This window comes from Erpetoichthys calabaricus, chromosome 1, assembly GCF_900747795.2.
Source record: "Erpetoichthys calabaricus chromosome 1, fErpCal1.3, whole genome shotgun sequence".
NCBI lineage: Eukaryota > Metazoa > Chordata > Cladistia > Polypteriformes > Polypteridae > Erpetoichthys > Erpetoichthys calabaricus.
Window position 1 is genome coordinate 286,691,590 of NC_041394.2, and position 12,406 is coordinate 286,703,995.

Genomic DNA, 12,406 nt, shown 5'->3' on the forward strand with positions numbered 1-12,406 from the left:
CTTTTGAACTGCTTCGTAGGTATTATTGAAACACTCACTCCTCATTGCATGCAGTAGTTTAGAAGTGCCACACAGTAGTTATTATATCTCTCACCCTTGGGTAATGCATCCATGGCTCCCTGAATTCCACCAGGGATTACACTTCCCCATGGGTAGTGGTTTATCATGCTAGTCTGAAATTTAAAGGGGAATTTTAAAATCCATTGTAAATGGTAAGTACCAGTTCATGTGTTATTCACATCCATTCATCAGTAAAAAAAAAAAAAACAATTGAAGTCAATTGTGGAATCTGTGGCCTCATGTCGGCACTCAATGTGTTTTTGAATTTGTAATTATGGATTAGGGATGTTCAAGCTGTATTTACTTTAGGTAAGAAGGGATAAAATTGAAAAAAGTGTCATTACTCTAAAATGTTACACCACATATAACACAAAAACATTGTCCAATTTTGTCTCATATTAATCTTTTCATCTCAAATCCTAACTGCTTGTTAAACAAGAATAAAAACACACCTCAGCACTTTTGTAAAATGTTACATCTATGCACATATCAGTACATGACCATCTCTAGTTTTCTTGGGTTATGAAAACTCTCTCATTGAATAAATCGAAAAACTCCAAACAATACAGGAAGCAAACAAACAAACTGATGAAGATGATTTCTGATTGATAGGTTGCAAGCCACTTAGTTGTAGAGTTTGAGAATACATCTTAGAGCTCCTTGACAGCTTTAACTTACTTTAGGGAAGGAACTTTAAACAGAAAAAGAGGCTACAAAGACAAACAGTTCTACAACATTTAATACAGAGCGCCTATAACAATAAAGGACAGTAGGTTCCATTCAATTAAAGTATACAAGTCCAGAAAGTAATCATTCTAGTTTTATGTCCATATTGCAAAAGTGTATTAGAATTCTTGCACTCTTAAATGTGGTTAATAACAATAGCCACAAATAGTAGGAATAAACAGGATATAATACAGTTATTCTGCAAGAATGTTTTGTTAATGCAAAAAAAAAAAAAAAAAGGAGACTTACTTTAAATACCACATTGGATCAGCATCACTTGTCACTTTTTCATTAGCCTTTATGATTTTCTTAATCTGGAGAAAATTTACAATTTAAAATTAGAATTTGATGTAATAAAGACACTTTTAAATTATTACTAAAAAGAAGGTTTTGATTTTTGTTCCTACCTCAACATTGATAAAATAGTTGAATGAATCAATGTGTTGTTTTACAAGCCCCTTCACCTAAAATGAAATACACAACATTTGTATAAATGAAAAACACATTAAAAATAAATACACTTTATTCCAAAATCAGCATTGCAGGTACTGTATTTTATAACAAAAAAAATGTAAATAAAATCTGTTACCTTTAGAAATGCAGGCAATAACTTCCACTTCTCCTGCATGTTTAAAAAAAATAAATAAATAAAATCAGTAAAAATGCACCACTATCAAATTAAAAATCAATACATTTCAGATACTGTATAAGTCTTAGGTTCCCTACGGGGGTGGTACCGCTCACCAGTGGGCTCTGAAGAAATCTAAGGGGGCATTTCTGGTCCAAGACATATTAAGGGGGCGTTGAGGACCAGCCGCCGCCCCCTTGGGCAATACTCGCAAGAACGCACTGAAAAGTTTGATTAATATTAAAAATCATTGAACGTATGTTTCAACCAATTATCCTAAATGTCCATTACGAAAGACCCATACGTATTAAATAGTAGGTACAGTGGAACCTCGGTTCACGAACGCCTCGGTACACGTACAACTCAGTTTACGACCAAAAAGTTCGCCAAACTTTTGCCTCGGTTCACGACCACACACTCGGTATACGAACAACCCAGTTTCCCTTTCGGTTTGTGCGCGCTGATGATTTCCGCACGTGTTGCATTGTTCTCGGTCAGACGTGAACTGCTGAACTGCTGCAATGTAAGAGAGAGAGTGCAGGCAGGCTCGTGTGCTGATGAGAGAGAGAGAGAGAGAGAGGAGAGAGAGAGAGAGAGAAGGCTCACATGCTGGGGAGAGAGAGACAGAGAGAGAGAAGGCTCACATGCTGGGGAGAGAGAGACAGAGAGAGAGAAGGCTCACATGCTGGGGAGAGAGAGACAGAGAGAGTAGGCTCACATGCTGGGGGGAGAGAGAGAGAGCGCGCAGGCAGGCTCACGTGCTAGAGAGAGAGAGAGAGAGAGAGAGAGAGAGAGAGAGAGAGAGAGAGAGCGCGTGCAGCTGAGAGCGAGCCTGTACGTGCAGCTGAGCAGGGAGCCTGTACATGCAGCTGAGCAGGGAGCCTGTACGTGCAGCTGAGCAGGGAGCCTGGGTGTTTGTCAGTGTTATTCAATGTTTTTACATTAGTTTACTATTACACTGTGCATTCTATGGTGTAATTAACTATATTTGTGCTTAAAAATATTTTTAAAAATATATTTACATACAGCTCGTACGGCTCTGGAACGGATTAATTGTATTTTACATACAATCCTATGGGGGAAATTGCTTCGGTTCACGACCAATTCGGTTTACGACCAGAGGTTTGGAACTAATCATGGTTGTGAACCGAGGTTTCCACTGTATTAGTACATTATATTTACAATTTTTGCACAAGTCATGCATTCTCAGTACAATATTAATGCACATGCAGAGGACCAAATCTATTGCATGTTTTGACAGGTTCATTGAACATTACTATAAATACGTGAGAAGTTATTTAACAATACCAGATTGTTTCACAATTCCTTCAGAGCAAGGGTAAACCTAAATTACAGTGCGATACCTAAAGATCACATTCAAAGGAAAACTTACGTGGACCCTACTTATTAAAAACTTGGGGGCTTTGCCCCATGCTCGTTTCGCTCAACAGTGTCTCTGCCACTCGCGTATGTGGATTTCACTTTCACCAAACAATAAATCTCGCGGAATACGCCTCTTCGTTGGGAAGAAACACTACTTTTCCCTGATGGCAACACAAATTAGATGATCTACAAGTCTCCCAAGAGGATTTTAGCATGGTACAACAATCTGTTAAAGAAAAGAAACAGATTGTCAATAGTGGAATGCGGCAATTTAAGATTGCTGATGACAAAAATGGCACCAAACATAGAAAAATTAGTGTCATCACACCAAGCTCAGTCCTCTCATAATAATATTATATTCATTTTTTTTAATAATATATATTTTTTTTTAATCATACTTTGAGAAATACAACAATATTGTTAATATCTTAATATTGTTTTCCAATATATAGTATAGTTTTCAACCCAAGGGGGGGGGGGGGCGCTATCGAATCACTCTTTTGAAAAAGTGGGCACTGACCCAAAAAGGTTGGGAACCCTATGGTATAAGTGTACAAGACAAGTAATCACCAACACTGAATCAGCTGTACAAACTGATTGATACTACAAGTAATTTACATAATGGACTCTTGGTCACATTTCAAGAAGATGACTGTATGCAAGGTAGCAGAGGTCAGATATAAACAGTTGTTTGAGTGAAACACTTTCACCGGGTCAACCAGTATATCTTGCGTAGGGTGGGCAACATATGGAGATTTTAATATATACTGTGATCCATATTACCTAACCGAGAATGCTAAACCGGATGATGGACGCAGGCACATCCGGCAATGGGCCGTAGCTGCAAAAAGACGTACTGCGCAGGCGCAAAAACAGTCCGCGAGACTCGGCTGAGGAGCCGAGAAGAAAGGCGGACAAAAGAGGGCGAGAGAGGCGGATGAGGGTCCGCGAGAGGCGCAGGCGCAAAAAGAGTCCGCGAGAGTCGGAGAAAAGGCGGACAAAAGAGGGCGACAAAGGCGGATGAGGGGCCACGAGAGGCGGACGAGACCACAGAAAAAAGGAGATGGTGAGCACATACAAAGTAGTCAAACGCGGGCAAAGCACGAAACACATTGCACACAAAACTAAACACACCAAAAAAAAAAAGAACAGACGGAGCGCACAACAGCAAGGCACGACCACCACCCCCCCCACCCCTACAGGCACTGGACGGGACGGGACACACACCAAGAGGGGGATTTCAACAAGCCCATGGAAGACAAAAAAAAAAGAACACAAAAACAACCTACAGACCCTACAAGCAAGGGACGGGACACACACAAAGAGGGGGATTCAAACAAGACACAGGAACACAAAAGAAAGAAGACGCTCGCGCAACAACAACCCCCCCCACACATCCATAAGAAGTGACACCCAAAGCCACATATTCTAAAGTGAACGTCAACACCCTTCACACTAGGCAGCATAGGTGTCGGCATAGGTGTCAGCATAGGTGGATGTCCTTTCAATAAAGCACTATTAACCGTTCAACTGCAGAAAAGGATACATATTAACAGTGAGTGCGATCCTCCTTATTACTTATCCATATTTCGCAATGCTGAGAAAGAAACAAGTCATGAATACACGGTCACGGGTACAAAACGATTCGCGTGTCAAGTGCTGCATCGAAAGAAGCACAATTTCAAACCGAAAGAGCTCGCGTATCAGACATACAAAAAAAGGGAGCGAGAGACAGAATAAATGAACGGAGACGTGAACCAACGCGCAAATGAACTGACAGAAAAAAAAAGCAAGACGCGAAAAGCACCAAGCTCAAATGACCGACATACAAAAACGGACAAGGCTCGATACAAACAATGCAAGACGTAGACTGAAACGGGACTTTGCGCAAAGCGGGAGGCAAATAAAAAAAAAGAATAAAATAGCGCGTCACAAAATAATGGACATGCAACAAAAAGGCAATCAAACGCAAAAAGAAAAACATGCCCATCGCGGACATCAACACCACACACCTGTTAAACGCTTACGCCAAATGGCTGAAAGCGCCTTCAATAAGGAATCCACTATTGAGGAAAATTCATTGGGATTAATGAATGTCATTTGCAATCATTGTCATTCACTTAACTTCACAGAAGAAAACAACTTGGCAATACAAATAATGAATTTACACGTTGTTGTCAAAAAGGTCAGATTAGACTGCCTCCTTTACATTCATATCCTGAATATCTAAAGAAGCTTCTAACTAACGATGTGCTGAAAGTACAAACTTTATGAACTGCATTAGATCCTACAATAGTTCATTTGCTTTTGCATTTACCGGAAGTACATATCAGGCCACCAAAAGGCAATGGCCCATACTGCTTTCGCATATGTGGACAAATATTGCATCGCATTGAACAGTGCACCCTGAAACGAATCAACAACGCAAATATGCACAAATCTACATCCTAGATCCAGATGAGGCAATCTATCAACGCATGAACCTTCCTGAAAACAAACAATGCACAGAGCTTATAATGAGAAACGTCACTCATGTCATAAACAATCACCCATTAGCTAAGTCTATAAAAATGCTACATGAAGTTGAAAAGGATGCAAATACAAAGCGAATGCAGAAGGTATATAGCGGCAACTTACAATTGCTTTGGTCTTGATAAAGGACAAAGAACAAGATCCAAGACGATACAATCTGCCCGTTGTTAATGAAGTGGCAATTGTCTTTCAAAGTAAAGATGGTGAGCCCTCCATTTCACAGAGATATTGTTCTACATTTACGTCCCGATAAAAACAACACACCTACATTCCAACGCATAGACATTTTGCTTTCCGCTTCTTGATACTTTAACCATACCCCATATTATTTCCAACTGGACAGGAAGGATTGGAGTGCTACAATTTCAAGAATTAAAAAAACAGCAGGCACAGAGACGATCACCGTGTATCCATGGAATTTATCTCAGACGACTTATGTAATAAGAGATATTTGGAACAGCAATCACATTAGACCAAATACCCCTTTTAACACAACGCACTACATTATGTCCAAAAAATATTAATGTTAATCACATTAATAACCAATTCATTTCATTACTTCCTGGAGAGACACAGATCTTTCTAAGCTCTGACAAAGTTGCCTCTGATGACGACAATGAACATATAAATTTCCCTTAGAATATTTGAACACTATTAACCCAGCCGGATTACCACAACACAACCTTGCCCTTAAAAACGTAACAATAATCATGCTATTAAGAAACTTAACACTAAAACAGGGTTTAGCAATGGCACACGGTTAGTCGTCAACACCATGACACGCAATGTTATTCAAGCAACAGTTCTTACATGTTCTGTTCTCATTCCTAGAATTGACCTTACGAGTTCTGACCTAGATTTACCTTTTACATTGAAACGGCAATAGTTCCCATTAAACCTGCATTTGCCATGACCATCAACAAATCACACGGACAAACCATGCACACAGGTTGGCATCATACCTCTCTGAACCCGTTTTTGGACATGGACAACTTTATGCTGCCTTCTCACGTGTTCGACGTTCATCTGACAGTTAGACTTAAAAGTATAAATGATCCATGCCAAGGAAGACTCATTCAAGGACAAGACACCATCTTTACTACTAATGTTGCATACAAAGAAATATTCCAATAAAACATTAATATATGCCAAACACTCGATTTGTTATTTCTATGCGCATCATCCAAAGCTGCACACTATTCTATTTCTTAATTCATACATCTCACTCTTTGTCATGTCCCAACACCAGGGGTTGGCTGAGCGAAGCGAGCAGGGGGCGGAGCCCCCCTAGTATAAATAGAGTGGGAAATGGATAGAGGCAGTATTATTTATATCAAGTTTTTTCTTATCCCTCACTGCCTGCTCCAGGCTTCACTACTGTGCTCTGCTAGCAGCCCTGCCCACACTCGTGCTCACATGCATGCAAACAACTGTCTCGCAACATGGGAGGGGCAATGACACACAAGTTAAAACTGAAAGACGACTTAGTATGTAAAAAGAAGAACAATGGATCAATTATTTGGAGGTGGTTTGGATTTCACAAGTCAGATGAGCAGCAGAATCGCATAATATGTAAGGAATGTTGAAAGGAGGTAGTGTTCAAAAGTGGGAGCACTACAATCTTTTTAATCAATTAAAACAGCATATTGCCAAGTCCCAGCAATGCTTGATTTCAGGCTTTATAATCTAACCCATCTCCAGATCTCAAAGTGCTTCCTGAAGACTCCCTTTAACTGCAGGAGGGTTACTGACCCTCTTACCATCTAAAGTAATCCCTCCTCCATCGCGGGGGTTGTGTTCCAGAGGCCACCCGCTAAATAAGAAAATCCGCGAAGTAGAAACCATATGTTTATATGGTTATTTTTATATTGTCATGCTTGGGTCACAGATTTGCGCAGAAAACACAGGAGGTTGTAGAGAGACAGGAACGTTATTCAAACACTGCAAACAAACATTTGTCTCTTTTTCAAAAGTTTAAACTGTGCTCCATGACAAGACAGAGATGATAGTTCTGTCTCACAATTAAAAGAATGAAAACATATCTTCCTCTTCAAAGGAGTGCATGTCAGGAGCACAGAATGTCACATAGAGAGAAAACAATCTCTAGCAAACAAATCAATAGGGCTGTTTGGCTTTTAAGTATGCGAAGCACCGCGGCACAAAGCTGTTGAAGGCGGCAGCTCACACCCCCTCCGTCAGGAGCAGAGAGAGAGAGAGAGAGAGAGAGAGAGAGAGAGAGAGAGAGAGAGACAGAGTTTGTTTTTCAGTCAAAAATCAATACGTGCCCTTCGAGCTTTTAAGTATGCGAAGCACTGTGCAGCATGTCGTTTCAGGAAGCAGCTGCACAAAAGATAGCAACGTGAAGGTAATCTTTCAGCATTTTTAGACGAGCGTCCGTATCATCTAGGTGTGCGAACAGCCCCCCTGCTCAATCCCCATACGTCAGGATCACAGATAGTCAGCGCAAGAGAGAGAGAAAAGTAAGCAATCTAGCTTCTCAGCCATCTGCCAATAGCGTCCCTTGTATGAAATCAACTGGGCAAACCAACTGAGGAAGCACGTACCAGAAATTAAAAGGCCCATTGTCCGCAGAAATCCGCGAACAGCAAAAATCCGCGATATACATTTAAATATGCTTACATATAAAATCCGCGATGGAGTGAAGCGCGAAAGGCGAAGCGCGATATAGCAAGGGATCACTGTATATATATATATAAAATTCTTATCGCGTTTGAAACGGAAATTACGTAAGACCACGTAATATGGAAATTACCTATGACCACAGAACATATAATACAGGATTAGCCAGGTGCGTTCTGACAGAGAAGTTTTATTTGTTCGTCACGTGACTGTCGCTGAAACCACCACATTGTAACTTTTTTTTTTTTTTACTTGGCAGTACTTGATAGTAGAAGAGATGAGGAAAACAGCTTTGCGTCTTTCTACTTTTTAACTGCGCCGAGCTGTAAACAATGTGAAGACAAGACTGCCTTCAGCTGCGAGGGGTCGTGAGAACAAAGTGGACGTTGGGAGGCACGGAATGTCGGGCTGCTCCGCCGAGTTGACAGCTTCGCAGTTTCGGGCAGAGGTCCTCTCTTCTCGCACTGTTTTGTGACACTTCAAGTCCCCCGTCGGCTCCTGGTAGAGTGGAAATCTTTGCAAATGAGTGTAATCAGCGCCATCGAAGCAGGACTCTGTTTGTAAATTGCCCTGCACAACTACTTACTGTCCCTTAAGGTAAGTTTGGATCACTAAAACCCCCACAACATTTAAGCTTGCTTTTGTGATTAATTATTTATAACAAGTAAATCACAGGCATGTAGTGCAAGGTTGTCAGGCACAAATTTGGACGATGACATAGAAAATGTCATTTCTATACTACAGCGGTCGTGTAGACGTCTTTCACAAGGGATCTACTACTTACCTGTTGTGTTATAGCGCCTTTAAAATGTACTTTACCCGAAACCACTCCAGTAGTGCTCAATGTATCTTTACTTCTAAAATGTTAATGTTTTACTGTTTAATAACTTATAGACTACATTTTATTTTTTTCCCTTGCACTCAGTGAGCGAAGCCACTGGGTAATCAACTAGTTCCTAATAAAATTCACATTTTCCTTGACAGCTGTTTTAGTATAAAAGCACTGAAATAATCTATTGGGGGTCATTTTCTCTTGTTTTTCTCTAATTGCCATTTGGTTTTCCTATATGACTTGTCCAAACAAAGCAGTTTGTGACATGAATGTTTGGAAAGAATTCCACTGTACTCTCTACACATCACAGTTATGATCCTTTTAACCTTGTGTATTCCTTAACTATTGGTCTCATGCCTGTAAACGATGTTGTGGGGTTCAATTCCTGCTATTGACACTGTGTGACCCTGAGCAAGTCACTTGACCTGCCAGTGCTCCAATTGGAATTCCAAAAGAAACGTAACAAATCGTATTATGATGTTGTAAGTCGCCTTGGATAAAAGCGTCAGTCACTTAAATAAATGAAATGCAATGCAATGTACAGTAATGGAAAGGTTAAACAGTACCGTCGGTTTTTGCAACATCATATACGACAACAGATATAGAGAGACTGTGATTTACCGTGCATAGCCCGAGAAATTGCTACGTTTTATATAAATGAACATGAAAGTCAATGTGTCAAAGTTCTGAAGACATGTTTAAAAAAGTATCGTAAACAGAAAAGGACACGGATACTGGCATCAATAGTTGATTTCTTTATGAGAACAATTTTAATGTGCATATAATAAATCACGTGTCCAATTTCAGTCAGTACCTTTTCTCCATTGCAGTTTCATAGACAGGAGGAGTTTATGTCAGTATCATATATTTTGTAAATATAGCCAACATGCCTACCTCCACTGTGTTTATTGGCGCTGCCATCTCCTCGGGGGCGCAAATCACCAAATTCTTCAGCAAGTATATCCATTTTTCTAACAACGGTAACAAAGTGTAAACAAGAAAAATGTCTACAGATGCAACGTATACATTATTTCGTTTTGCCGCACTCTTGCACTGGTCAAACACTTCAACACGTGAAAAAGTACATGGTCCATTATATATAACGGTACCAACGGAAACAAAGCGCGTAGACAAAAAGAGTTCCTGGGCACTAGGTACTCCGGCGGAGCAATTTTTAGGCACTGTGTATTCAATCCGGCTGACTCGAGCCGTATATAATAGGTGTGTCTTAATGATATATCATTGTAATATGTATATAGAAGTCTTCACGAATGCATCAAAAGGCACGTTGAATAAACTACATTGATCGGGTCCCTGCTTGTAATCGAATAAATGAAAACTGACTTGTTTACGTTCAGAACCTTTCAAACCAAAAGGATACAAAATTTAAGCCTTATGGCGTAATGTATGTCTTTTTACAATGTGGATAAGACAAACAATGCAATTTGATATACAAATAAAAACACTGGCTGAGTGCAGTGATGACTCTTTGCAGGATCAGTGCCACCAATTAACACATCTGTAAAATAAAGGAGGTTATCAGCGGGCAATTGGTGCGGTGATAAGGACAGTGGAGGTTCCTCCGGTATGTAAGGAATACAGTAGTAGGGTGATCAGGGAGAATTCAATTTTGGCAAGGATTCTAGTGTTTTAAGAAGGCAGGCTCTGTTATGGGGTGCACTCTGGAGCCCTGGAGGCAGAAGGGGAGGAGGGAATAAGACAAAACTGAGAGCCATTATGAACAATAAAAGTACCAAACCACAAATACTGTAGATACATGTTAACTTTCCACAGGTCCAGGAAGGGGAGCATGCACTGGTACAGCGTGTTTAAAGCACTCACACACGATGAACCACTCACCTTCATCCTTTGCATAGATATCGGTAGCGCCACAAACCCCTTTCCAGTGACCTCATAACCCCCCCATGCTCTCCCAGTCTACTGACTTCATAGGAAGAGTCACCAGAGACATGAATGTCACTGCCAAGCTAAGTAAACCTCTCGACAAGGTTGACACTCTCTCCACAGACAGACCACACTGCTGATGGGCTGTGGCTAAGAGGTCATTAAAGACTGGATCTTTATTTTTATTCAGGCTACTCACAAACCCAGACACCTCAATGACTCCTCGCTCATTGACTCTGTGAGATCACAGCATTGTTATCAAAGTCAAGATCAGTGAATGTTTCTTTGCCAACAGATGCCTCACAGCCGCTGGACCACACGACCTTGCCCAACACCCCAGTCCATGCAAGCACTGAAAACAGTAGAAGCAAGAACACACTCCTGACGAACCCCAGAATTAACTTGGAAAAACTGAGAGGTTCTGCCTCCACTCTGCACATCACTCACAGTACCAGTGTACAGCCAGGCCATAATATCCAGCAACCTTGAGGGGATCCTGCAAAGTCTCAGGATGTCCCACAGGCCACCTCAATCAACTGAGTCAACACTTTACGAAAATCAACAGAGGCTGTAAAGAAACTCTGCTAATATTTGCATTTGCGCTCCATGAGAACTCTCAGTGCTAGGATGCGGTTGATGGTAGACTTCTTAGGTGTAAAACCAGACTGCTCTGGGTTGCTGGTAGGTGAAAAAGTGATCACAGATCCTATTGAGGACAAACAGCAAGGACCTTAACCAGCATCGAGAGCAGTGTTATCCCCCTGTAGGTTGTTGCACAACCAGGCTATCACCTTCCCTTTCAGATAGGAACAACAAGGTCTTTTTCCAGTCAGTTGGATGATGCCTATCTCCCAAATGGAAGCAAAGATTGCATGCAATTCCAGTGAGGACAGCGTTTACCACCAGCCTGGAGAAGTGCACCCCGGAGTACCACAGACCCCTGCAGCCTTTCCTCTCCTCAGCTGTTCACCACCTGTGCAATCTCAGTGAGATCGAGAGGTTAACAACTAATTGGAGGACCAGCCTCAAGAACCGTGGACCCAGAGATATCCAACGTCCTAGCGGGAGGATCCGCTTTAAACAGCTGCTCAAAGTAGCCAGCCCATCAAGTCACAACTGCAGTGTCATCCATAAGGACCCTTTCCATCAGCCGTCCTGACTACGACTTACTGAGGAACAGATTCGGATGTGCGTAATGCTTAGATTCCTCAGCTGAATGTTTTTCAGTGGACACATGTCTGCATAGAGAATGAATACGAAAAGGGAGCTTGTGGCCTTTTAGGTCGACCCTTTCAGTTGGGCCATATCCTCAGGTAAAATGGCATAACATCTGTTTTTTAATATATATATATATATATATATATATAGGGGCAGCACGGTGGCGCAGTGGGTAGTGCTGCTGCCTCGCAGTTGAGAGACCTGGGGACCTGGGTTCGCTTCCCGGGTCCTCCCTGTGTGGAGTTTGCATGTTCTCCCCGTGTCTGCGTGGGTTTCCTCCGCGGGCGCTCCGGTTTCCTCCCACAGTCCAAAGACATGCAGGTTAGGTGGATTGGCAATTCTAAATTGGCCCTAGTGTGTGCTTGGTGTGTGGGTGTGTTTGTGTGTGTCCTGTGGTGGGTTGGCACCTGCCCGGGATTGGTTCCTGCCTTGTGCCCTGTGTTGGCTGGGATTGGCTCCAGCAGACCCCCGTGACCCTGTGT

General features: G+C 41.6%; 2 protein-coding genes across 3 annotated transcripts in view; one reads left to right on the forward strand and one right to left on the reverse strand.

The window, feature by feature from the left end:
* The window catches only part of polr3b (polymerase (RNA) III (DNA directed) polypeptide B), a 201,292-nt gene extending 191,381 nt beyond the window's left edge, over positions 1-9,911 (reverse strand). Inside the window, 5 exon segments of the mRNA XM_028816094.2 lie at positions 1,036-1,100; positions 1,194-1,250; positions 1,376-1,408; positions 9,696-9,734; positions 9,736-9,911. Of these exon segments, the coding sequence (XP_028671927.2) occupies positions 1,036-1,100; positions 1,194-1,250; positions 1,376-1,408; positions 9,696-9,734; positions 9,736-9,768 (227 nt within the window). The 5' untranslated portion in view covers positions 9,769-9,911.
* Positions 1-12,406, forward strand: part of LOC114662582 (NADH-cytochrome b5 reductase 3-like) — a 1,047,486-nt gene that overhangs the window by 944,045 nt on the left and 91,035 nt on the right. The window lies entirely within an intron of this gene.